General features: G+C 42.4%; 1 protein-coding gene across 2 annotated transcripts in view; it reads left to right on the top strand.

Moving 5' to 3' along the window:
* Window positions 1-26584, top strand: part of RCOR1 (REST corepressor 1) — a 135948-nt gene that overhangs the window by 75242 nt on the left and 34122 nt on the right. For both annotated transcript variants that reach the window (XM_079130111.1, XM_079130110.1), the window contains one exon: window positions 7295-7378. In XM_079130111.1, the coding sequence (XP_078986237.1) occupies window positions 7295-7378 (84 nt within the window). The remainder of the gene's footprint in view (window positions 1-7294; window positions 7379-26584) is intronic.

Below are 26584 nucleotides of genomic sequence, written 5' to 3'. Positions count from 1 at the left end.
AATTAATCAGATGTGTCTGACAAACACATTTGGGTAATCCCATACATGTCAACTCAATTTCACATATCTTACTGTAAAAAACAAAAACAAAAACAAGGTATCAGACAAGTGTACTAACAGTATTTGCCACCTCTTTCCTGTTGAAGAAAAGTCCTAGAAAAACTGATGTTAGACATTTTATAAACATCAAAATTTTATTGGTTTGACTTGTGAGTTAACTTTAAAGACATTTTACTTTTATTAGTTTACCCAATTTAAATTGAACTTTTTAAAATTACGTGAATTAAAGGTATTTGGATCCATTTTTTAAATTTTAATTTTATGTGCGCTATATTTAGTTGCACACAGACAACACATAACACAAAACAAAGGCCTTATAACGTTTATCTCCATTGCAATGTAACAGATGTTCAAAAATAACTCCAGAGTTGGATAAAAAGAACTGATCAAAAATCATTAACCTAGGTATGTAGGATCAAAATTGTGAGCTCAAAAAATATAGCATTTAGGAAAATCAAGAGTCCAAGAAGAAAAATGATAATGGCCATTAATTATAGCATGAGAGAGTGAGAAAGAAAAAGGCAGAGAGAAGGGGTGAGAGGGAGAGATAAAGTGTTCTGTGTTGCAGTCCAGGAGAAATTTAAAATGGACACTTTTTTTTTTTTTCTCTTCAATCGCAGGTTGGTCCCTCTCAGAGCCAGCTGCAGTTTACATTCCAATGTAGGCTTCAGCAAGGCTAGGCAGGAGGAATTGCTTAGGGCTTTTAAATTTTTTTCCTGGTTGGGAATCAGGTCAGGTTTGGATGCAGAAAATCATGAAACATTATCTCCGGCTACTTTTGAGGAATGGGGCTGCTATATCATACTCCTTACTGTGACATACCACTGACAGTTGAGCTGGTTAAGGTTACTTCCTCCACACCAGCCACTTCCCATGGGAGGCTAGAATACGTGCGTGGCACCTTGTGGCAGGAGGACTGGGTGGGCTGAGTAGGAGAATGGAAGCAGAAACAGAATTGGGCAAAGGAGATGGAGAAGCAGTGGCCGGAGGGGCCACTGTCACAGCGGACCAGTATGAGGGTGGTTTGTAAGCTGAGCTGAAGTTGGAAAAGGAGGAGGGATTAAGAGGGGGAGAAGAAGCCAAAAGGAGGCGTTTGAGTTTGCAGGAAGAGCAAAGAAGTGCAAGAAAGAAAAGACTTGAAGATAAGGACTCCCTTTGCATCTGCACGCTCTCTCACAGAAGCTTTGTGCAATTACATGGCCATTTTGGATTGATTACCTAGGTCGGGGGTTAGGTAAAGGGGTTTAAGATTGTCTAGTAGACAACCCAGGGGTGAATCTGCCGAAATGGAGGACCCAGATCCAATGGTGGAGACTCACACAGCCGAGCCAGTGTCCAGAGTGTCCTGAGGTCACAGACTAGTCGGTTGGAGACGAGAAGGCAGCACAGTGATGGGGTCGTCACACAAGCATCAGTGTGTGCCAGGCAAAAGCCGAGAGTTGAGGACCCGATGTCAGGATTTTCGAGAGTGAGCACAAAGAGGAGCCTCAACCCTGAGAGAGAATCGCCACCATAAAGATCAGGGTCCCACCATCATATAAGGTCAACTAAGGGGGCCAGCTGTAATGGCAAAAGTTGTGGATGGGGGACCCCCCATTCCTCAACCACCTTGAGGGTACCAGACCATCAATAGTCGCATCTCAGGTCAGCAGAGGAATGTTTAAGCTGACCTAGGGGAAAACTCACCAATCTGAAGGCCAGTGGTGGATGTGGAGAGCATCCAGCCAAATGGAAGGTGAGACCAGCATCTGGGGGTCTGGGGCTACAGATGGGAGTCCACCCACCTAAGCGGCAGTAGAAGAGCCCATCCAAGTCATGGCACCAATGTAAGAACCCAGAAACCACTCCGGACGCGGGAACTCTCATGAGAGAGTTTATTAAGCAAACAGGCAGAGTGGCTCCCTGTGGGGTAAGGGAGAAAATGAGAGGAAGGGGGGTGGGGAGCGCTCGAGAGAGAGTGAAAGCCAGGAGGAGAGGGAGAGAGAGAGCTAAAATCTTTCTTGTGTAATCCTAGCAACTTGGGAGGCTGAGGCAGGAGGATTACAAATTCAAGCCAGCCTCAGGAATAAGATGTTATGGGGCGCAACTTAAGAACAGACCGATCACCACTGAGAAGTCCAAATTTGAGAGTCTTTATTAAGCTAGCCAGCTGACTGCCTCACACAATGCCCCAAAAAATGGCTATTGGGAGAACAGCCCCGACCACAGGGTTGTAGGGGTTTTTATACTCAAAATCACATGTGACTGTTGCTGTGATTCAAAATTACAAACTAACATCATGAGATCATCGACAGAGGGGGAAGTGGGTCAAACTGACCCTTACCTAGGTACAAACTAAAGAATGGTTGCTAACATCCACACAATTACCATTTACATGGTACATTGGTTACTCCATAGGAGTTGCCATTGTATATTATTAAACATGTAACACCAAGTAACTGATGATGGGCACAGAGGCAGGGTGTTCCCATGGGAGAAGTTTATTTCCTACATAACATGGAGTCTCAGAGCAAAATGGAGTCTGTTTAGTTATTTCCCTTAGAGTCTGGCCTATAACATTCTCATGGAGTCAGCCCATCACATAAGACACATTCCTTAATGAGTGTACCCCCATAACATAGACCATCACTTTTACATTTTAATATTGCTGCTGATATATATTTCCTTTAACTTGCTTCTTGTCATAGAAATGGTATGGATCTGATTAATTTTATTCAGTGTTTAATTCCTTTTAATTCAGATAGCCACAGTTTATCCAGTCACTGTTAATGGGTGTTAAAGAGTTTAGTTTTTGTACTGCACCTGCTTCTGTACTGACTATGCTTATCAGTCCAGATAGACAGAGCTGATAGAGTATTTATGAGTGAGTATCTGCATATGTATGTGAAGTTTATTTTAAGGAATTTATTTGTCTGATTGTGGAAGCCCGACAAGTCTGAAATCTTCAGGGCAGGCCAGCTGGGTAGAGTTGAGATGTCAGTTTCCGTTGCTTCTCTAAAATTTCAGTTTTACAACTGGGCACTGTGGCACATGCCTGTAATCCTAGCAACTTGGGAGGCTGAGGCAGGAGGATCACAAGTTCAAAACCAGCCTCAGCAGTTTAGCGAAATCATCTCAAAATAAAAATAATAATAGTAAAATTTAAAAACGGCAGGGAATGTAGCTCAGTGGTAAAGTGTCTCTGAGTTAAATCCCTAGAACTGAATAGACGGATGGATGGATGGGATCTCAGTTTTTCTCAAAAAAGTCTTTATTTAGATGGGATAAGCCCTTTCCATGTTACAGTGGGTAATTTTCTTAATAGTTAACCGATTGAAGGTGTTAATTCTATCTACTAAACTTTTATAGCAATACCTGTGTTAGTGTTTGATTAAATAACTGGGTATTGTAGTCCACCCAAGCCGAAGCATGAAACACTCACACCTAGGTGCAAGCTACTTGGGAGCTGAAGCTTCCTGGCTGCTGAAATGGGTGAGGGGCTTTGGCTGGAGGCCTTCCAGAGCAGCTTGGACATAGTGACACCTGGTCTCAAAAAAGAAGACAAAACAGAAACCAGACTGAGCAGCACATTATTGTTCCAAGCCATGTCTTAATGAGTCTCCAGGGCAAGGACTTTCATACTTGGGGGGAAAAACCTCTACCCATAGTTCATATACACATTGACATTTTATGCTGTTTTTCATTCTTATTCTTTAAAAAAAAAAAAAATACAATAATTGGGACCAGTAAATTTCCACAGGTCTGAGCAGCATGTGGAAAATGTGTGGACAAGGAATTGCCGACTGGAGGATCACCCTGCTTCTGCTTTCCCCGCTCCCTGTCACTCCCACCCCCAGTGCAAACCCCTTTCTTCTCTGCGGATGGCACTGGGTGATTTGTTTCCTTGTGTCCTCTCTGGTTGCTCTGGGTAGGTCTGTTCATGTTCTGAGGTCTTTAATACTTGATCACCTACTCCAGACAGCAGCTTTAGCACACACCAGTTTCTATGACATTGTTCCCTTCTCATTGTATTTATAGTTCTCCGTTTAGATATAGCAAAATTGACCCATTTTGATGTACAGTCCATCTCCTCAGATCAGCTCTGCTTGCCCTGCACCTCTGTCTTGGAGACCATGGCCTGCCCTCTGTCTAGTTGGGCCCTTTCAGAGTGTCCTGTGAATGGGTGACTTGCCTTTGCCTGGGTGGTGCTGGGGAGATGTGTCCTTGTCTCTGTGCAGGTGAACAGCTCCTTTGTTTTTACTGCTGTATCCTCTTCTGCCGCCATTTGTCCTTTCCCCCCAGAAGGATCTTTGAGTAGTTGATGGTAAATGCAGCTGAGGCACACCGAGGTGGTAAGGTTTGGACCCCATTTCTCCCGAAAGCTGTTGCTTTACTCCAGCAATTCATGAACGTGTCAGTTGCTCTTGGTTTCATCAGCACCTAGTGCCACCTGTCTTTGGCTTTAGACATTCTCGTAAGCATGTGGTGCTTACACATTGTATTGGATTTACATTTCCCTGATGACTGATAATGTTGAGCATCTTTTCGTGTGATACCCCATCACATACTTACACTACTTTGGGGAAGCCATTTTTTCAAATCTTTAGCCAAGCATGTTAAAGATTGGGTTATTTTACTGTTGTGTTTGAAAGTTCTTCACATATACTGGATGCAGTCCTTTGTTGGGTGTGCGACGCCCATATTTTCACAGGGTATCTCAACAGTGTATTTTGGAGAGCAAGTTATTTATTAAATTTTACTAAAGCATAGTTTACTGTCTTTTATGGATTATACTCTTGGTTTCATGCCTAGGAACAGTTTTCCTAAACCAAGTTTATGAAGATTTTTCCCATATTTTTTTTTCTAAAAAATTCATAATTTTATGTTTGTCTGTAAGATCCTTTTAAATCAGAATGTTAAAATGTGGGATACAGATTGAGGTTCACTTTTGCATATGGAGATCCAGTTGTTCAAATATTCTTTGTTTTTTGTTTGTTTTATTTTTTTCTAACCTGAATTCTTTTTGTACCTTTGGCCTTTGTTACAAATCAGTTGAACATATTTACATGGTCTGTTTCTGGACTCTTCAGTTGCACTGACCTCTGTGTCCTCTGCCAGTATCACGCTGACTGGGGTGCCTCACACAGCGAAGGGCCTTCACACAGCTCGGTTCTGGCTCTGCTGGTTGTCTTGCCTCCAGCTTTCTTCCATTTATCTGTCATTTTATTTATATCGGTGTAGACTTGTAGTTTGTTATTTCATTACTCTCATTCATTTTGTTGCTTAAGTTGTTCTAGAGTTGCCTCATGGGAGATAGATCTCATTGTTCTCTGAGTGCCTTCTTACTTTCTAGCATAACAAAATATTGTAGTGTTTCTAATATTGCTGTCCTAGCCCTCGAATAAACCATTTCTTCAAGGAGTGCTAGTTTATTTTATTGATATTTGGAAACCATGCCTGAGAACTGATGTACTCACTCTTGCTGATTTGTCATTCCTTCAAGACCCTCTTGGTGGATGACTGTGGGAAATGAGTGCATACGTGTGTATACGCCACATATACAGTTTAGTTGATCCTGTAAACCATGATTTCACACTGTTACCATCGGTTCCTATCTACTCCTATTCTAAAGGAAATCTTTTCTAAAAATTCCTTTAGAATTTTTCTAAAAACCCTTTCCTTCCCATATTGTAACTCTTTGACTAGATGCTAATTATTTTGAGATTCATTTGTGTTCTCATGTTTAGTGTTCCTTTTTATTGCTGAATTGTTTGCCATTCATGGATACACCACAGTGTTAGAAACTGCCAGACCTTTCTCCCAAAGTGATACTGCTGTTTTATACTCTCACGAGCAGCACAGAATTCTGGTTCTGCCACTTTGGGATTGTTAATGACTTTAGTGTGGTATCTTTTAGTGGATAATGTGAATGCATTTCATGGAGCTCTGGTTTGCCTTTTCCTTAATGACTGAAAATTGTACACACCTTTTTGTGTGTTTTGTGTGCTAAATCCATGCTTTTGGTTGCTGTGGTCTGAATGCCTGTCTGTCCACAGCTCACACTACAGCCTAACTGTGGAGTGAGGGCAGGAGGTCTTCAGGAGGCGAGAGGCTACAGGGCGTCACCCTCATGTGTGGATTTACTCCCTTAAAGAAAGGGCACTTGGGAGGCGGCTTTTTCTCTTGACTTAATTTCATTTTTAGATTGTTTGTACCATCGATATTTTTCTAAAAGTCAGAAGTATATAAAAAGGCAAGCTCAAAGGTAGTCACCACTCTCTTTTTTGGTCACATTCCTGTCCCCTCATCCTTCACACCTTGTTCCATCCATACATTCAATTTACCAGACCCTGCATTTCCTAATTCCCTATTTATAGTGGGGGGAGGGGTGGTGTTTCTTTATTTGTTTCTGCCTCTTGTTGAGTGGGGTCCATAACTTCAGTCACATTTTAGAGGCAGTTATGATAAGACTGGAAGAAAAAGGCCATTGTTGTAGCCATCCCTGTGATCCCAGCACTCAGGAGACTGAGGCACAATGATCCTGAGGTTACTATAATAAGAATACATTTCAAAAAATAGAAAAGGAAAAAGGATAATGCTTTAAATGTCCTTGTTGTAATATATGACATCTGTTTGCAGTTAATCAAGTTATACCAGTGGTCAGCTGGACACTTGGCATACATAAACCTGTTGGCCTTTTGTTTTGCATCACAGATTTTTAAAAATTCGAAGACATTTTAGAAGTTGCTTTTCTGGTTAAAAATTTTTAATGGTTAAAGTTGTTGAAAGAATCTTTGTACCAGTGTTGTTAGGTCACTGAAAAGTCAGACTGGCAGAGAAGGGTAAGGGTGCTGTGCACATGGAGAACTCACAGTTTGCAAGAACCTGGGGGGCAGACAGCTCCTTTCTGGGTGTACCTGAGGGCAGAGAGGGGAAGGAGCCCTGGGTGCTCTGCCCTGTTGTGCCCTGCTGTGCTGTCTCTCCACCTGGCAGGTGGCAACAGTGATACCTGCCTCATATGCACCTGTATTTAGGAAATAAAAGTCAGGTAGGAAAGGACCTGGAGATAGAAGGGTCTCAGCAGCCTGCTCCTCCCCCATGCCCTGTCTGGGGAAGCATGGAAAAGGGGCCCCTGTCCTCACTACTTGGGGCCTAGAAGGCCAGAGTGCTGGTATTACTTACTGCTTGCTATTATATCTGCTAAATTATATTTAATTATAAAATTATAATGAAAACTTTTTTTTTCTTTTCACAGCAAAACTGGCAAGGCGCAGTCAAGAACGGGACAATCTTGGCATGCTGGTCTGGTCGCCCAATCAGAATCTGTCCGAGGCAAAGCGTAAGTCTGGAAGCCTTCCTTCCTGCCATGGGACCAGGGGCGGCTTCTCCACATTGGGAGTGCCTCTGCATACTGCATTCTCTCACATTTTTAAGTCATTTGTAGAGTTTGAAAGTATGGTTTTCTTTACTTTAGCTTCCTAACCTGTGGTTTCTTGATCTTAATTTTTTTTTTTTTTCTCCTTCAAAATTCTGTATAAGCTGCTATTGAAGTAAGTAGGAGAAACAGCTCAGAGTGGAAAGAAAATTAAGCTGTTTATTAACTCCCGCAGCTGGAAGTTTATAGATTTATGAGGACAAAGAGTTACACAAGTCTTAATTTGGAAGATCATCAAGGGCAAATGTGTATTATTGGAAAGAGGCCTTACTATTAAGCCTTGAGTCTACCCGGAAATAAAATTTCTGAATTTTCTGTTAACAGTGTGTGAAACTTTTTTAGGCAAATATTTTAGTGAGTTACACTGAGTTTCCTTTGTGACAAGAGGTAGGGTTTCTATAGCTGTTAATATTAGTTGTATTTTCTGTCCTCTCTGCTCACTCAAGATTAATTTTACATCTGCAATATTACTATGAATCTTTGCCATTTTCAAAGTTCTTATTTTCACCATAACTTGAAGATAAATCCTCCTTTTGAGCATTTTTTTTTGGGAGGTCTATGGATGGCATTTATGGGCTTTGTTAATTCTGAACTTCTGTGCAGTGTTTTTGATCTGATATACAGTTTTTTTCTGAAGAAAAGGACCTTGGATCCTCTGAGATCTTTGACAACATAGGTTAGAAATAATTGTTCTGCAGTATGGTAAGTCTTAGAAATTTATCAATGATGATGGTCGTAAGGAATCTCTTGAATCATCAGTGAAAACTGGAGCTCTTAGGCTTCAATTAGGATTTCCTCCTAGGTTATATTTTGCAGTATTAAAGTAGGTGTTAACGGGTTTCCAGGGCTAAGACAGTATGAGAGATGATGTCTATTCTGTATTCTCCTCATGAATATTCAGCATCTATGTTAGCATATTTAAGTTGTTAAGAGCTTACATATAAAGAAATATGTTTAATTTTGACTCAGGGGGATCCGTATAGTACCTTCCCTGGAACATGGAAATTGAACTACTTGTAGTAATGTTAAACATAATTAATATAATACTCTTTTCAATCTAATATGATTTTTTTTTCTTTTTTTCTTTTCTTTTTTTTTTGGGGGGGGGCGGGGTACTAGGGATTGAACCCAGCAGTGCTTAACTACTAAGCCACATCCCCGCCCTTTTTTATTTTTTATTTTGGAACAGGGCCTCCCTAAGTTGCTGAGGCTGGCTTTGAACTCATGATACTCCTGCCTCAGCCTCCCAAGCCTCTGGGATTACAGGCATGCGCCAAGGTGCCTGACTCAAAAGAACATCTTAATTTTATCACCATCAAGCTATTGTTGAACGAGTTTTTATAAGAACAGAATAGCAGAGAAAGAGTACTGGCATTTCTGATGCCTTTGCCATGTTCGAGAAGACCTTTCTAAGCATTTCCTGATTTTCTTCTTTGCTTGTGAGCATTTGTAGGGACTTAAAAAAGCAATCTATGCCATTTTTGAACATATTGTTCTTTCTTAAAGAGAGCTGAAAATCTGCCTCCCTGTGTTGTAAAGCTTTGTTTGCTGGGCTCTGCTGAATAAGTCTGCTTCACATGAGTCATCCTGTCTCCTTTATTCTGAGTCCAAGTTTGACCTGCCTAGTTGCTGTGAGTGCTCTTCAAGGTGGTTTGATTGTGGAGTCTCTTTCCACGTGTTGCCTTCCTGGATGTATTCTGTTCATAATGCCCATCTTCAGGTGTGGTGTACAGAACTGAATATTGAGGAGGGTGGGCATTTGCTGAACTTTATGCCAAGCACAACAGGTACTGAAATGCTGTCCATGTTCCCATAGCTTTCAGTTTCCACGGTAACCTAAGGGAAAGTTCCTGCTTTCATTTTACAGCTTGCCTTCCACATGGGTATGTAGAACCAGCGTGGATCCTATGTGATGGAGCCCAGAGTGCTGTCCAGAGTTACTGGACTTCTGGTTGGGCTCTGAACTTGTCTCTCAGACTGAGTCCTTCAAGTCTCAGTCCTGTCTTCACTTCTACCACCATCCATCTGTCATTGCAAGCCAAGATTATATTAGCATCTTTTGCCTATTTGTATTTTGTTACCTGTTACAGTCTTTGGAGTTAGAATTTGATTTTAATATTTTTTTTCTAGACCTAGAAGGAAAGAGCAGAATATAGAAAGTTAGTAGGTTTTAAAATGGTGCTTATTGCCTAAGATAAATTTGCAGTTTTAGTTTATCATTTATTTTTAAAAATTCTTTAGTTGTAGATGGACACAATACCTTTATTTTATTTATTTTTATGTGGTGCTGAGGATCGAACCCAGTTCCTCATGCATGCTAGGCACAACCCCAATCTCCTGTAGTTTTAGTTTAGTCCCTGTTCAGTATTAGTTAAAGCTTTAAACCTTACAGACCAGTCTAAAAGTAAAAAATTTTTTTCAGTACTGAGGTTTGAACCCAGGGTGTTATGTATGCTAAGTAACCACTCTACCACTTAGCTACATCTCTAGGTATTTTTAAATTTAATATTTGAGACAGGATCTTGCTAAATTGCCTAGACTGGCCTCAAACTTGTGATCTTGCAAAATGCTAGTATCCTTCCTCTGCTATTCTGCTTTCATAAACTCACAAAACAGATTTTTTTCTCCTTAAAAAAATCACATTAGACTGAGAGTATTGTGTTTATTGTTTAACATTACTAGCTTTCCAAGTAGCTTGGATTACAGGCATGCACCATTCTATCCAGGTGTAACATTTATATACTGTTGAAAGTTTAGAAAACAGAAAAGCACAAAGAAGAAAAATTAACCCATTTTCCCATCACCCAGAAATAACTGCTAAACATTTTGGAATGTTTCTTACAGTCACTTTCCCCCTACGTATTGTATAGATGAAGTGAGATGATGGGTGTATATGTGTGTGTGTGTTGTTTTGAGCACTTCCCACATTGTTCAAATGCCTTGTGGATATTTTAAAACACTAATAGTTCATCCTATGGATTTATCAGTGTACTTAGCCATTCCTGTACTGAAAATTCAAATTGTTTTAAATTCATTGCTATTGTAAATAGTCTGCCATTAAAAACTGAGTCATAGACCTCTGTCCATTTTTTGTTTTCTTTTGTTTTAGTATTTTTTAGGGTTGCATTCCTAGGAATGGGATTATGAATTAGAAGGGATTTGCTTCACTGCCCAAGTGTGAGGACGTGTACATGTGGCATTCTTTCATGTCAGTCAGGTTTTTCTGAGTAGGTTTGTACTTGTGGAGTTTGGGAATTATGCCCTTGACTAGTGATCTAATCAAAGTTAGGCATTAAAATGTAATTTTGGTGTTATAAGTGTAGAGAATACAACTATACAGAATTTATTCTCTTGGCCATTTATCATCTTTCCTTTAGTTCTTCTTCTTGGTAATAGGTAAAAAAAGTAGTTTTCTACTTGCTACTTGCCTTTCTCCTCATTGACTTGAACTTTAGGTGGAATCAGGAAATTGGGATGTGGGTAGATTTTAGCAAATTACAAGAAATTTTGCCTATAGATCCCTGACTTTTCTCTGTTGGTTTCTTTTTCTCTCAAAGGAATTGTTGAGATTCTGCCTCTTAGGATTACTTAAGATTATTACAAAAATTTTTAGTTAAAAACTTATTTATAAGAGTAAATGGTGTTGGACTGGGATTACAGCTCAGTGGTAGAGGACTTGCCTAGCACACGTGAGGCACTGGGTTCAATCCTCAGCACCACATAAAAATAAATGAATAAAATAAAGGTATTGTGTCCATCTACAACTTAAAAAAACAGTACTGTAAAACATTTGAACAGTGTGTAACACATAATGTAGATAGTGAAAGCTCTTTCGTAGCCATTGTTTATAATACATATTTTTCTAACATTTTATGCATATTAATAAATATATAAACTATTATCACAAAATATAAACTATTCATCAATATGCTCTTCAAAATATATTTGGGACTTTGTTCCATCTTACCACATCCACAGTTGCTTTTTGACTATAACAAAGTATGGCTGTACTATAATTTAGTTGTTTTTTTTTTTTTTTTAAACAAAATTGCCTAAAGATAAATATTTGAATATTATAGTCCTTTCCCCGCCCCTTGTCTTTTAATAAAAGCTGCAGTGAACATTCTTATTTACTGTCCCGGTAGCATAATGATGTTTCCATCAATGCATATATGGTGGTCCCATAAGATTGTAATGTAGTTGGGTACAGTGGTACATGCCTGTGATCCCAGCTGCTTGCAAGCTGAGGCAGATGGATCCCAAGTTTGAGGCTAGCTTCAGCAAGTTAGTGAGACCCTGTCTCAAAATAAAAAGGGCTGGGAATGTAGCTCAGTGGTAAAAGCACCCCTGGGTTCACTCCCCAGTACTCCCCCCCCCAAAAAAAAAAAGAGCACTGAACTGAAAAATTCCTATTATCCAGTGGCATTGTAGCTCTTGCATCTACTCATTTGTTTGTGGATACTGCTCTCCCTGTCCTTTAAGTATAGCCCATATAATCATGTACAAAGCATAAAAATGAAAACAAATGATGATGGGACTGGTTTCTGTCTTTATTTTATTTTGAATCATGATCATTATTTACTTATTTTTGGCGATCTTAAGGATGGAACTCAGGGCCTCAGACATACGAAACAAGCACTCTACCACTAAGCCACATCCCTAGTCCTCTTTGCTATCGTAGAGTGTACTTCTCTTTACTAAAAAACGCTGTAAAACCGCGTGCTGTGTCATGTCAGCAGCTCCTACTGCTCATGTTTTCTGCATCTTTTGATTGCTTCGTTTTCTCGTGTGTGATTAGTGCTGTGCTGTTGTGATCACCATGACCTAGGAGCAGAGGCTGTAACTAATGCAGCCCAGTGTGCAGGAGGCTATATATACCACATACATTTGTGTAAGTGTACTCTGGTTTTTGCACAATGACAGAAGAGCCTAATGACACATTTTCAGAATGTATCCCATTGTTAAGTGGCACATGACTGTCCTTCAGAGAGTAATTTTAGGTTCATAGCTGAAGAAAGCAGAAAATACAGAGAATGCCCACGTACCTTCTGCCCCCCTACACCTGTAATCTACCCCTCCATGGACATCTTGTACCTGAGCACGCCAGAGGGGGTGTATTGGTTTCAGTTGATGAACTTTCACTGACACCAGATTGTCACCCATGGACCATGTTGACACTAGGGCTCACTCCTGTGCTGCATGAACACATGGGTAATGGCATGCTTCCACTGTCGGAGTTGTCATGCAGAGTAGTTAGAGTGCCCTAAAAATCCTCTGTGCTTTGCCTTTTCATCTTCCTCTGCTCCTCAGCCACTGGCAACCACTGACCCTGCACTGTCTCCGTAGACTTGCCTTTTCCAGAGGCCGTCTGGTTGGACTCAAAGTACAAGGCCTGCCACTTAGGACCATGCCTCTGAGGTTCCTCCATGCCTTTGTCCTGCTTGATGGCACATTTCTGTTTAGCACTAAATGACATTCCCTGTCCAGATGTGAAGGCTGTGGTTATCCATTTGCCCACTGGAGGGCCTCCTGGCTGCCTCTGGGCTCTGCAGCCTGACCAGAGCTGCAGTTGCTTCTCATGCAAGGGTTTGTGTGGTGTTCGCCGAGGAGCATGGCTGCTGGACTGCAGGCAGGAGCATGTGGTCTCCTCCACTTGGTTTAGCCTCTTGTGTGTACCTGTGTGTCTAAACTCTTGATTTTGTTTCATTGTTCTGGGTTATTTTGTTGTTATTTTCCTTTATTTAGTACCATCTTTTCCATCTTCCTGACTCATGTAGTTTTTTTTAAGTAAATCTTAGACTCATGGAATGAAGTTCTCCCCAGAAGTATCTTGCTTGGGTTGCATTGGATATGAGTTCATTCATCATTGATAGAACTTTCCCCTTCTCAACAAAAATAGAAGCAACTAGGTGAGGGATGCAGAAAGCTTATGCTTAGTGGTGAAGAGAGAGCACAAAAATGAACATGTGAACAAATAATTTGTTTCTAGTCCTTTTTAGAGGCAAAAAAATTGAATTCTAGAGAGGTTTCATCAAATGTTTACAGTCACACAGCTAGTTAGTAGCCAAGATTCGCCTAGCACACATCTGCCTTCAAGCAGGCCTTATTTAATAAAGTACATAATACTTAAAATATTACTAATATTACAAGGGTTGCTTTGGGCTGTGCCTAACTAAAAGCCATTTAATGGGAGGTACAACCTGTGGGGTTTGCTTAGAACAGGTACTATGCAGAGACACCTTTTGTATTGAAGAAATGTAAATAATTCTTAGCAGCATAGATAAGAGCAGTAGAGTTGAAACAATATTCCAACAAATGATCATGGAAAATTGTTTGAAACAGTGTATAAGGTGTAGGGGCAGAGGCTTGAATGACAAGAACAGTCTGCCATTGTGTGGTGAGGCTGGAAATGGTCACTCAGTGGAGAAGACTGTAGACCCTTAGATTATTTCAGTCCTGGGTGTCTCTTGCCCTGGCAATCCCTTTGGCCTAGCAGAGCAGAAGGCACTAGTCTCTCCTGGGGAGCAGCTGTAGAACACTGTACACCTTTGGGCAAACTGGGGAGGCATTGAGTGTGTGTTCACTTGCAGGACAAGAGCCCAGTGCTCTCTGAACAGAAGAGCACATCCACGGAGGAATGGGGCATGAGGAGGAAAGCAGTGCTTTGTTTTGAAGATTGCCAGAATGTGATCCATGGTGCCCTTGAGGAATTGAGACGGGAAGAAACTAGAAGGCAGTTGGCTTCTTAAAGGAATGAGGATCCCTTGAAGGGTTTATAGCTGGAAGTGGTAGCATTCACATTAGAAAGCTCTTGACAGCCTTAGGGTGTAGACAGGGGTAGGGACTAGGGCAGAGAGTGTCTATGCAGTTTGAGGTGGGCTGCCCTGGCCATGCCAGCACTTTGGAAGCAAAGCAGAAACTCAGGAAGGCCAACCAGCAGTGTCATGAGTCTTTGAACTTGTCAGAATTGATGGGGTGGTCCAGGGCCTTCAGCATGCCTTTCTTACAGGTGTACCTGCACCCTTCGATCCTTGATTCCATGCTGCCTTCTCAGTTGCTTCCCTACTCCACATTGTCCCCAGTTCAGGCCACCAGACCTTGCCTGGCTGCACTTACATATTTTCTGGGGATGCTATGCACTGTGCAGTGTGCCCCAACCCCTTGAAATAATGGTGTTGGGGATTGAACCCAGAGCTTCAAACATTCTAGGTAAGTGCTCTTAACATTGAGCTGTATCTCAGGTTACCCCTGCTTAGATTTTATTTTGAGACAGGTCTCCCTAAGTTGACCAGGCTGGCCCTGAACTTGGCATTCTCCTGCCTCAGCCTCCTAAGTAGCTGAGACTACAAGTGTGCACATTAGCACCTGTACGCTTCCCTCTTGTTCCTACGCTTGCATCAGGGAGGTGCAGACTCACCTGATGGACTTTGTTTGTGTAGGGAGCAACTAAGGATTAGCAGAACACTAGTGGACATATGAGTACCAAAAACTTGCAAAAGAGTGTTTGGTGTTGTTGGTTTTGTGACACTGGGGATTGAAACCCGGGGTGCTCAGAGACACAGAGCGGCATCCCCAACACTATTTTAAATTTCATTTTGAGACATGATCTTGCCAGGCTGTTCTGGAACTTGAGATCTTTCTTCCTCAGCCTTCTCAGTCAGTAGAATTACAGGTGTGGACTCTTGCATCTGGCTTTTTTTCTGTGTGGGTAGAGGGTTTGCTTTTTTTCCACCTTGGTACTAGGGATTGGACTCAAGGGTGCTTAACCACTGGGCTTCCTTGTCAGCCCCCCACTTTTCTTTTTCCTCTTTTTTTTTTTTTTTTTAATTTGGAGACAGGGTCTCACTGAGTTGGTTAGGCCTTACTAAATTGTTGAGGCTGGCTTTGAACTCAGAGTCCTCTTGCCTCTCCCTCCCAAGCTGCTAAATTGTAGGCATGCACCACTGTGCCTTACTGTGTTCTGTTTTTACTAGTGAGTCTTGCTTTGAAATGTGTAATTAGGTCACATCTCAGGCCCAGTCTGGTTCCTTTTACTGATTTGGGGAAAGCAAAGCTTACCAAAGCAAGTGTGGTTGAGTGTACAGCAGAAGTGTGACCTGGGGTAGTCGGGGTGGGGGGGGGGATTCTTAGGGAAAAGAAGGGGCTAGGAAAGGGAATTATCTGAGGATGATTTGATGTTTGAGTTTTCGAAAATGGAATTTGAAAGAGGTGGGTTGGAGCTAGTGTGTAGATTCCAGCACTGAGGTCCCCAGGGATGGTGACAGTTACTTCCTGAAGGAGCACACTTCCCAGGAGGGCTTGCTGCTGTCTGGGGCTGCTGTGAGCAAGGCAACATTTGGCCGTTGGAAGTCGCCACAAATAGATTGTCCTGCTCACTTATGCATTATGTATTTTATAAGATATATATAGTAAGTGCTCGTGCAGTTATTTAAGTGTTTGCATCTTAAAAATTTTAGAAAAATGAGAAAAATCTGGTACAGTGGTAAGGAGCATGGTTCTCAGTGTTAAAGGACAAAGACAGAAATTATTAGCTGTACCAGAGACAGTCAAACTGAGTGATTCTGTTTTTGAGCTGGATATTAATGGTTAAGGAAGAGTTAACACATACATGTAAGATGTCTATTTGTGCCAAAATACAAGATTAGATTAGGGATTTTAAAATAAGCTTTAGCTTTTCTTAATAGGAACCCTTCTTAGACTTGCAGCACATACCAAGCCACTCCTACATCAGGACCCTTCTGCTTCAGCGCAGTTTTAGTACTGTGTACTGTGTGAAAGTTGAGAATTCATACACACGCACACTCAAACGCGTTCTGTACTTTCACATAGATGTGTGTGGTGAATGCATTTGCCGCCTATGTTGTGACTAGAGAGCAGTCTGTGTTCAGAACATCCTGGGCTCTGCATCCCTGTGAGTCTCACCAGAACCTGACAGTTGTAACCAGGCCTTGGGTAGCCTGACTCTTCTTCTGCCTTGTGAGCTCAGTGCCCTCTGTGGAATGCCGTGCTCCCAGATCTCCACACAACTTCTGCCTTCAGTTCCTGCTGTCACCACTGGGGTGTCCCTGTGTCACAGAGGCCTTCTCTGACCACACTGTGAAATAGGAACCACTTACTGTCTTTGTCTTATTTCCTTCATTCCTCTTATTATCACCTTCCTCTAAAATATTTATTTTGTGTCTCTCCACTGTACTGGGAAACCGAGTGGGGGAACTTGTACGTGTGTTAGCTCTTTCAGACTTCTTGGTACATAGTGGGTGTACCACACATTGTTGTCTGGTACAAGAAGAGAGAGTGGGAGTTTGGAGATTCCTTGGGATAGAGACTTTCAAGTATGGCGTATTTAGCTGATTTCTGTGCAACTTGGTTCACCTGGACTCCTCCATGTGTTCTTCACAGCCACTCACCTTGTGGTCACCGTTTTTTTTAACTCGGTAAACATTTGAGTGACTGCTTATGTGCATTGGTAGGCACTGGAGGAGAACGTGGGCAACCTGACGGGCTGGCTCAAGTGTGGCCTACAGTCCAAGGGGATGCGGCACCAGGAGGTGCCTGTTTCACTGTGTTGTGACATCGGAGTGCACGGCAGCTCTCTCCTGTCCCACCTCTGACTGCATTTTGAGCAGGGCTGGGAAGATAAGCCTACACTGGCTGGTTTCCAGCTTTCTATAAATACATGGCTGTAGCAAAGATTAGGACTTGTGATTAGAATGAGTTTTTGAGTGTGTGAAAATTACCTTCATCATTTCTACTTCCTACCAGGTGCTTTACAATTGGCTAAAACAGGCTGGACTGCCAGACAAACAAAGCCAAATGTCCCTGTGCGTGAAAGCTCCGTGGTTACTTGGTGATGCCATTCTTGCTCCATCACTTCTCAGCCTTCGCCCTCTTGTGCCTAGAGTCTCAGCCCTTTGGTTATGATTTTCCTCTTCTTCCTGCTGACAGTGCACGTTTGGTTATAGTTTGGAACTGCTGCAGATGTTACCATGGGAGCATTATTTGACCTATTTCTTCATCCCATCTGGAGTATAGATTCTCGGCTTTGAGAGATTGATGCCAGATAACTTCCCAAAGTGATCAGACTGGTTTATCCTGTTGCCACAGTAAGATGCAACTTTTATTTGCTCTTTGTCCTCTTTAATTGCTGGGGTTGGGTTTTAGACATCTTGTGAGTATCACATTGTTTTTCATACCCAAGAATTTTGCTACTTTTATTAGGTGTGATGATGGCCTTATGGTTATGTAAAATATGTTCACATTGAATAAACATTCAGATTGGTATTTGTAGCAATTAAATAAATAACTGGGATTTACTGTTTGTTTGTTTATTTATTTATTTATTTATTGGTACTGGGGATTGAATCCAGAGCCTCATGCATGCTAGGCAGATACTTTGAGCTGTATCCCCAGCTATGAGATTTACTTTAAAAATTTTGAGCACATTTTGGGTTCAGCTAGCTAACTTAGAATATGGACACAGATTATTGTTGCAGTATTTATTAGCTATTTTGTGGTTATGTAGAATATATATACTCAGACACACTCAATATTTGACTGTAATATATAAAAATAACTCTCAGATGCCTCAGAAAAAAATCACATATGTACATATAAGTTTGTTTTATTATTAATAATGACCTATAATCCTTCATCCCCTGATGTAGATTTTTTTTTTTTCTGTTTAGGATTTCTGGGGGCCCAACCCAGGTGCCTCTCTTAACATGTGTTCTGTATCTATGCCCCCAACAATGTAGCTATAACTAGTGTGTGCTTCTGTGCACTTTGGTTGTAAGCACGCATGTTATCATACTGCATATAACAGTTTTAAAACTCCAGTTGCTGTGATTAAAAAATAAACTGAAATTTGAACTTTAATAATAGCCCATCTTGTAGCTTGATTTACCTAAGCATGTCCCAGTCTATGTGCACATGGTACTGGGGATGGAACCCAGGGCCTCACATTTGCTACAAGTGCTTCAACCACTGAGCTACATCCCCAGCCCTTTTTAAAATTTTATTTTGAGACAGGGTCTTAATAAGTGACCCAGGCTGACCTTGAACTTGTGCTGCTCCTGCCTCAGCCCCTGAGTTGCTGGAGTGACAGGTGTGTGCTCTCTCATCTAGGAACCATGTTCCATTCATGAAGATGTAGATTTTTTTTTTTTACTGTTTGTCTTTACTATAAATGACAGGTGAGTATGCCAAAATGTGGTGGACAAGAAAGCCTCCTTGACTACAGATCAGGGTTCCCAGCTAAGTGCATTCATGATTCTTTTTCTCTGGCATTTATGACAATTGCGATTGATTATCTGTGTAACTATATGTCTGCCCAACTGTAAGAGTTCCAAAAGTGCACAGATTATCTTATCACAACTGTGTGAGCAGCACTAGGCACACAGTAGGCCTGAATGATTTGTTGAATCATTGGAAAAATAATTCAATGTAAAACATACTAGCTTAATTAAAAACATCACCCTGCTGCAGTGTACTTCAGAAGTTCTGAAAGAAGCTGTTTTCTGTCATAGCGCTTCTGTGAAGGTTCCTTTACTGGATGAAGAAACCCACAAGCTTTGGGCATGAAACTGTTGGGCTGTGCTGTGGAAGCCCCTCCCCATAACACACATGCTCACTGTCTCCAAGAGACTGCTTGCCTTCTCAGGGCTGAAGAGAGGGTCCCTCCAGGGGAAGTAACTCGTGTTTTTGTGTGTGTGACAGCTTCCTGTGACGGAAACCTCTTTCCCTCAGCTGCTTGAATGGACTTTAGGACCCCTTCTCCTTGGAAGGTGGAAGAGCCAGGGCTAGAGGATGCATGCCCCAGAAATGAGGCATGCCGAGGATTTGCAGAGCTTTCTATCCGTCTTCTGACCATCCCTTTTTTTCCTCTACCCAAAACCCCTCAGTATTCTTTAATAGAGCACAGGAAGGAAAAATTTTCGCATGATTGGGAATTCATGAATTAAGGTGTTAAAGGCATACATAGCTTAGTGGTATAGCATATGTTTAGCCTGTGTGAGGCCCTGGGTTTGATTCCCAGCACTGCTCCAAAGTGGGGGGGGGGGGGGGGGGGCAGGGATAAAAAGCCGGTTGCCATGGTGTACATATGTCTCTTATCCCAGCAGATCAAGAGGCTGAGGCAGGAGGATTATAAGTACAAAGCCAGCCTCAGCAAAATCGAGGCGCTAAGCAACTCAGTGAGACCCTGTCTCTAAATAAGATACAAAATAGGGTTGGGGATGTGGCTTAGTGATCGGGTGCCCCTGACTTTAATCACTGGTACCACCCCCAAATAATAAAGTTAAAAACCTCACTTATGTAGTAATAACATAAAAATCACATTTCTCCTTGTTTTTGTAATTTTGATATCTTCATGATTTTTTATTGCCAGGACTTTAAATTCTGTGCTTGTTGAGATGTGGGATTTTTGTTCGTTTCACTGTTTTGTTTTTGATTTAGATTCTCACTGTGCCAAGGCTGGCCTCCCAGTTCCTGGTGTCAAGTGAACCTCCTGCCTCAGCCTCTTGAGCAGCTGGGGATTAAAGCACTACCATATGTGACTTGAGATCATTTTTATTATATTAAAATGAGGAGTGCTGAATTGGATGCAGTGACACATGCCTGTAATTCCAGTAAATGGGAAGTTAAGTCAGGAGAAGGCCAGCTTCAGCAACTTAGCAAGACCCTTTATCAAAATTTTAAAAAGGGGGGTGGCTGGGGATGCAGTTGAGTGGTAGAGCACCTGAGTTTCATCCCTAGTACCATTAAAAAAAATTTTTTTTTAAGTGAAGTAAAACTGTAAACCCATGCCCTGTACTCATAAGTATTGTGCTCTGATTTACTGGCCCATCATAACAACATTGGGAGCATTATAAAAAAACAAAGTACAGAACATCTAGAGTGTGGTCAGGCCCTTCCTCGAGCTGGGTGTGTTCATTTTGTGAACATTCACCAAAATATACATAGTATTTTTTGAATACCATATATTTGCATAAAGTGCACCTGTATGTCTGTGCACACATGCATGCGTACGTAATGTATGTGCCACATAACAGTGTTTCAGTCAACATCAGACCTCATCAACCACGGCGGCATCAGAAGATGGTGTTGTCTAGTGACATGCACATGGTGCTGCAGTGTGGGTATGTAGACACTGTGGTGTTTGCAGAACTAAATTGCCTAGTGATGCCTTTCTCAGAACGCGTCCCCATGGTCAGGTGACCTGTGGCATGCAGGTGTGCACGTGTACGTGTACATTATGAGGTGGGCACCCAGGACCAGTGTGTTCCGGAGGCTTGTCAGGTGAGTCTGATGAGTCAGGATTGGAAACTGCTGAGCTGGAGAAAGCTTGGAGGGAGTTGAACTGGGCTTGGTTTCTCCTGCTCAGACATTTAATCTGTGGTTGTAAACTGCACCACTGCCTCTGTTTGAGTCTCACTAATGTTTATGAAGGAATTAAGCTAATAGTTCTTTACATGTGTTTATTTTAGCCTCTACATTACTCTGTGAGGGCACAGAGCAGGGTCTTATTCTGTCCCATTAGTTGAGGAAAGGGGATTATTCAACAGGCTGTTAGCAGAGGACAGCAGCTTTGCCCCTAGTCCAGGCTCCCCCACTGTAGCCAGCTTTGTGACAGGCACATCAACAGCAGCAGCCTTCTTTTTCTTTTCCTTCTTTTTTCTTTTCCTGTCAGTGTCAGGGAATGTAGACCATGGCTCCTCGTATCGGTTCACATTATACAAAGGTACATTTATGTGGGAGCAAATGAGATTATTTTGAGTTACACAATTGCCTGCTCAGGGACAGGTCAGGTTGGTTGGTTTGATATGGAAGAGGCACAAGTGGACGTTTTGTCACTTGCTCACTTCATTCTGAGAGTGTGCTTTGGGAATTTTTCAAGAGAAAGATACATATTATTTGATTAGTCAAAAAAAAAAAAAAAAAGGGGCTTCTGGTGACTGTTGGTTTTAATGGTATAAAAGGGGTGTGTGTGTGTGTGTGTGTGTGTCTTTTGGGATGGTTACACAGATGAGTGAAGAATGGTGCCAAGACAGGAGCGCTCTCACCCCGTTGTTGCTGAGGCCTTCCTGTGTGTGCTCTACCATGGAACTCTACAGACCCCAGCCCTGGGAAAAAATTGTAATGTCAGCATCCGTAAAAACATTCACATTCAGCATTTAAAAATTTTAAGAACCTCTCATAAAATGGTGAAGGAACTTTTAAGATTAGTAGTGGTCACGTACTCATACTAATGAAAAAACTGTGTTGTAGAGACGAGGGCAGGCAGAAGTCACTCAGTGGTACAGGATCCCGGATGGAGGGAGGGTGCAGGGGTGGAGTCTGGATAGGAGCAGATGCCACAAGCTGAACCCCAGCGTGTATGACCAAGTGGGGTGTTCATTCACATACTCAATATTCAAAGGAGCAGCGTTAATAGCAACAGAAACTACACAGCGGACTCCGTGACTATAGCGGGGAACCCTGTGCTGCTGTGAGAATGAAGAACACGCCAAAATGCCCATCCTAGTAACAGAGAGGAGAAGCCAGCCCGAAAGGTGCAGCACACAGTGCGAAGCAGCCTGCCTTTTGGGCGCCCGCACAGCACCAGGCAGGTAGGTCAGGTCATCAGGAAATGACCAGTGCACAGTGTAGACTCCGCTCCCTTGTTGGAGAAGTCAGAGATAGGAGTGAGGAGCTACAGATGCAACTGCCACCATTCCTGTACTGCTCTCGTTGTACTTTTTACAATTGAATAAGCTTCACGGTGGGTTTGTATTTAACCATAATCATCATCATTGATTTGAAGTACTGAGGATTGAATCCAGGGGTGCTCTACCACTGAGCTGCATCTCCAGTCCTCCTTTTTTGTTTTTTTCTTTCTTTTTGAGATAAGGTATTGTTAAGCTGCTTGGACTGGCTTTGAACTTGGAATCCTCCTGCTTCGGCCTCCTGAATTGCTGGGATACAGGCAACTTCACCCAGCCTTATTATGTTCTGTAACTTAGATGTATGTAACATTTTAATGTACCTTGTATTACATAATTTAAAATATTAATGATCTGATAGAGAGTGTAACTCAGTGGTAGATTTTGTATTTAGTTTGCCAGGCCCCTGGGTTCGATATTCAGCACCTGAAAAAAGATATTGACTGTGAAAGGACACAGGAGGTTATCTAAAACCTGTGACTAGGACTCCATCCGTGTGAGAATTCTAAACTACCCATGTGATCATGATGTATTGTGGTTTATTAAAAGTGCTTTTAATTTGGGGATAAAGGTCCCTGTTGTAGTCATTGGTATGTATATAGAGAATATCTTGGTCCGTTTCCTGTTGCTAGAACAGAACACCTGGTTCTGGGTAATTAATAAAGAATGGAAGATTAGTTTGGCACAAGTTCTGAAAGCTAGAAAATCCAAAAATCGGGTGCTGGCATCTGTTCAGCTTCTGGTGAGGGTCTCCAGTGGCTTCAACTGAGTTTCAGAGTCAGTGTAAGCAACTCCATTGCTCTGGGCCCCGAAGTGAGGCAGGACAAACATCATGATGGAAAGGCGGGGTGGAGGAAGTCAGCTCAGGACATACAATCAGGAGGTAGCCATATTTTTTGTCAAATACGTTATCTGTGGGACTGGGTAGGATTTGTGTTTACTGGGGTGGTAGAGGGAAGGAGACATATTCTGTAAAGTGAAGTTTTTTTTTGTTTTTGTTTTTTTTTTTTTTTTCAAACTACATTAGGAAAGACCTCCATAAAGAAGCTGCATTGCATTCATGATTTGGAAGGACTTGGTCACATTATGCTCTGGCAGATTCTGGCTTGTGTCTCATGCCCTCCCTCTTCCCTAAAGACAGTCACTGGGAGCATTAGAATGTTAACTGCAGTCGGTGCCCACCAGGTGGCACAATTGCCCCACTTAAATGATGTATTGAGCTGTGTCAGTGAGTTGCAGTGATAACTCATTCCTTATGTTAATAACAAAAGGAGAGACCATGGTATTTGTTATATTTAAAATTTTTTGGCATGCTCAGTTTGAGTATGAGAGAAATTGCAGTCGTGTTTCCTGTGCCTTAAGCCATGCCACTGCAAATGCTACGATAACTTCTTCAGCAGCTCTATGAAGGCTGTAAGCTGTGTCCTCTGCCCACCCTATGGTGTCATCTGATTGCTCTGCATAGAATCTGCAAGATCACAAGGTGTTCTGAGTCTCTGCAGTATCTGGGGGAGGGAAGGATAAGTTAAGGTTACTATGGGAGTTTTCATCTGCATTCCTTCCCTTTTGCTGTTGAGTTGAGATTCTTGCCAATGGTACTAAGGGCATTTGGTTTGGATTAAATCATAATATAAAAGCAAATAAAGCTTGGCAGGAGGATCCATCTGTTTTTTACCCTCAGTTTCCATCACTTCAACCACAGCTGCTTTTTTTTTTTTTTTTTTTTTTTTTTGTATAGAAGATCGAACCCAGGGGGGCAGTTTACCACTGAACCACACCCCCAGCCCTTTTTATATTTTATTCTGAGACAGTCTTGGTAAGTTGCTGAGGCTGGCCTCAAATTTGCAATCCTCCTGTCTCAGCCTCCCAAGTGGCTAGAATTGTAGACATGCACCACTGCTCTTATCCACTTCAACCACAGCTTGACTTTCTTAACTCCAGTCACTAGATAGAGTATGTTGGTCAGCCTCACTTTGTTCCCTTTCCCTTGGAGACAGTCCTTATCTGAAAAACCTTCTCCCTTTGTCTGCTTTCCTCAAGAGACAGGATTGCACATGGAGGGTTAAGGCCACACACTGTAGGATCAGACACTCCAAGTATATTTGTCTCATTTCTGTCATTTACCAGCTGTGTGACTCTGACCAAGAAATTTGACATCTCTGAGCTTCAGTTTCTTCATTTGTGACAGTGATAATAGAATTATTACAGAGGATTAAAAAGATAATCCTTGTGCTGTGTGCAGTGGTGCATACATGTAATCCCAGTAGCTTGGGAGACTGAGACAGGAAGATCTCAATTTCAAAGCAGCCTCAGCAACTTGGTGAGACCCTGTCCCAAAATAAAAAAGAGCTGGGGATGTGGCTCAGTGGTTAAGTGCCCCTGGGCTCAGTTCCTAGTACCATTCATCATCATCATCATCATCCTTGTCAAGGCTTAGAACACTGGCACAAAGTAGCTCTCAGGTACCTCCTTTGGTACCAGTCTACTGAGATGACAGGCATGAACCACTGTGCCTGGTTTACTATGGTTTTTAGGTAATCCATGTAGCTGTTGAAGCTCCCCTGCTCCCTCAGAACTAGGAGTTGAACACAGAGGTGCTCAACCACTGAGCCACACCCCCAGCCCTTTTTATTTTTTGAGATGGGGCCTTGCTGAGTTGTCCAGGTTGGCCTTGGCCTTGTGCTCCTCCCGCCTCATCCTCCCAGGTCACTGGGGACTTTCCTTGAGTTGTCATCACCATCCATCCCTATTGACTTTTAGCTGGTGCCCCTATGCCATCTGACACCTGTGCTGCTCCTTCATGTATTTATGTTCTCTTCTGTCCTCTGTGTGTGGTCTCAAGCTGCAACAGGAAATCAGATTGGTTTTGCTTTTGCATTTTGACCTGCATGTAATACAGTGCTCTAGTCATATTAAGTACAGTTCTATAATTTTTTAGATGTTGGTAGGCCTTTATCATATTCACTCATTTATATGTGGTGCTGGGAATCGAACCCAGGGCCTCACACACGCTGGGCACGTGCTCTGCCTCTGGGCCACAGCACCATCCCAAGTTCAGTAATATTTGACTGAGTTTTGGAATTTTTTACATTTTCTTGATGAGTGAGATCTTTCTGCATTTAAGTGATGTTTCCCCCCCCTCCAAAAAAAACAAAAACAAAAACCCCACAACTCATTCACTTGTGTTTGCCATAATGGTAAGCTCTTGTCTCTTCAGAAAAGCTACAGAACTGGGTGGGGTGGCTTGTCTTTAGCCCCAGCTGTTTGGGTGGCGGAGGCAGGAGGCTGACTTGAGTCCAGGAGTTCGGGAACCAGCCTGGGCAACATAGTGAGACCCTGTCTCAGAAATACCAAACCAAAACAAAAAAGGCATGGGTTTCTACTCTCTGTGCACCTCTTATAGTCAGAGGGGTCGCCATCCTAATGAGGGTTACTTAGTTCTTAGTAATTGTTTCAGTAGGAATTGGCAAGATTTTTTTTTTGTTGTTTGTTTTTAAATTGTATTATGAAGCAGTGGAGTTTTAGCACGGAGCAGTTACCCCACTGACTGATTTTTCCAGCTCCTGGCTGTCCGGTTTGGGCCAGTTTAGTTGCATCAGGCAGGCCCCCCACTCACACACAGACTCATTCCTGTGCTGGGAAGGTGGGTGGGTGTACATGCCCAGGCCCCAGGGGGTCACATGGGCATTTTCTCAGGCTGAGCACCCTCGACTCTCCATCCCGACTAGTTGGCCCACTGAGCTCTGCCCACAAGGCGCCTCACTCCCAGATTGGGACGAACTCTGGTTGACCTTCTAGGGGCAGGGCAGAATCAAGATCCTTACTTTCCGAGACAGGAAGCTCCTCCTTTTTGGAGGAGCTCTTCAGGGTCCATTTTCTTGTCTGAGAGCAGTTTGCCATGCAGCTTGATCCTCTTGCCAGTTCCTCTCTTTTCCACCCCCGTAAGCATCAGTTATCCTTTGTGTTTTATGAGGGCAGCTGGGAGCAGGTTTTATTTTTTTAGGTTGAAAGCGCATTTCTACTTTACTTAGGGAGATCACGTGGGAGGTTTTAAAAATGTGCATCTTCCATTTTCGTAATGACCAGCAGCAGCTGCTCCTGTTCGTGGAGGAGCAGGTAGGTGTAGGTGCAGTGTCCCTCTTATTGTCAAGGAGGTGCAGGGCTGAGGAGCAGGCGTAGCAGGAGGGATGTGAGAGACAGCCTGTCCACAGCAGCATTTGTGCAGAGTTCACTCTGGTCCAGAACATCCAGAGGAAAAGGGGCAGCCAGGAGGAGTGGTCTGGTTTTCCCTGTTAGGCAATGGCCCAGCTTTAGTGGTGAGAGCTAATTCCTAGTGTGAAAACAAATTTCAGCAATTCAATTAAAGATCTTGATTGACTTTATTTTTTATTTTAGAATTGTACCATATTTC

The sequence above is a fragment of the Sciurus vulgaris genome (assembly GCF_902686455.1).
Source record: "Sciurus vulgaris genome assembly, chromosome: 2".
NCBI classification, from domain to species: Eukaryota; Metazoa; Chordata; class Mammalia; order Rodentia; family Sciuridae; genus Sciurus; species Sciurus vulgaris.
This window is presented reverse-complemented; position numbering and strand designations above follow the sequence as displayed.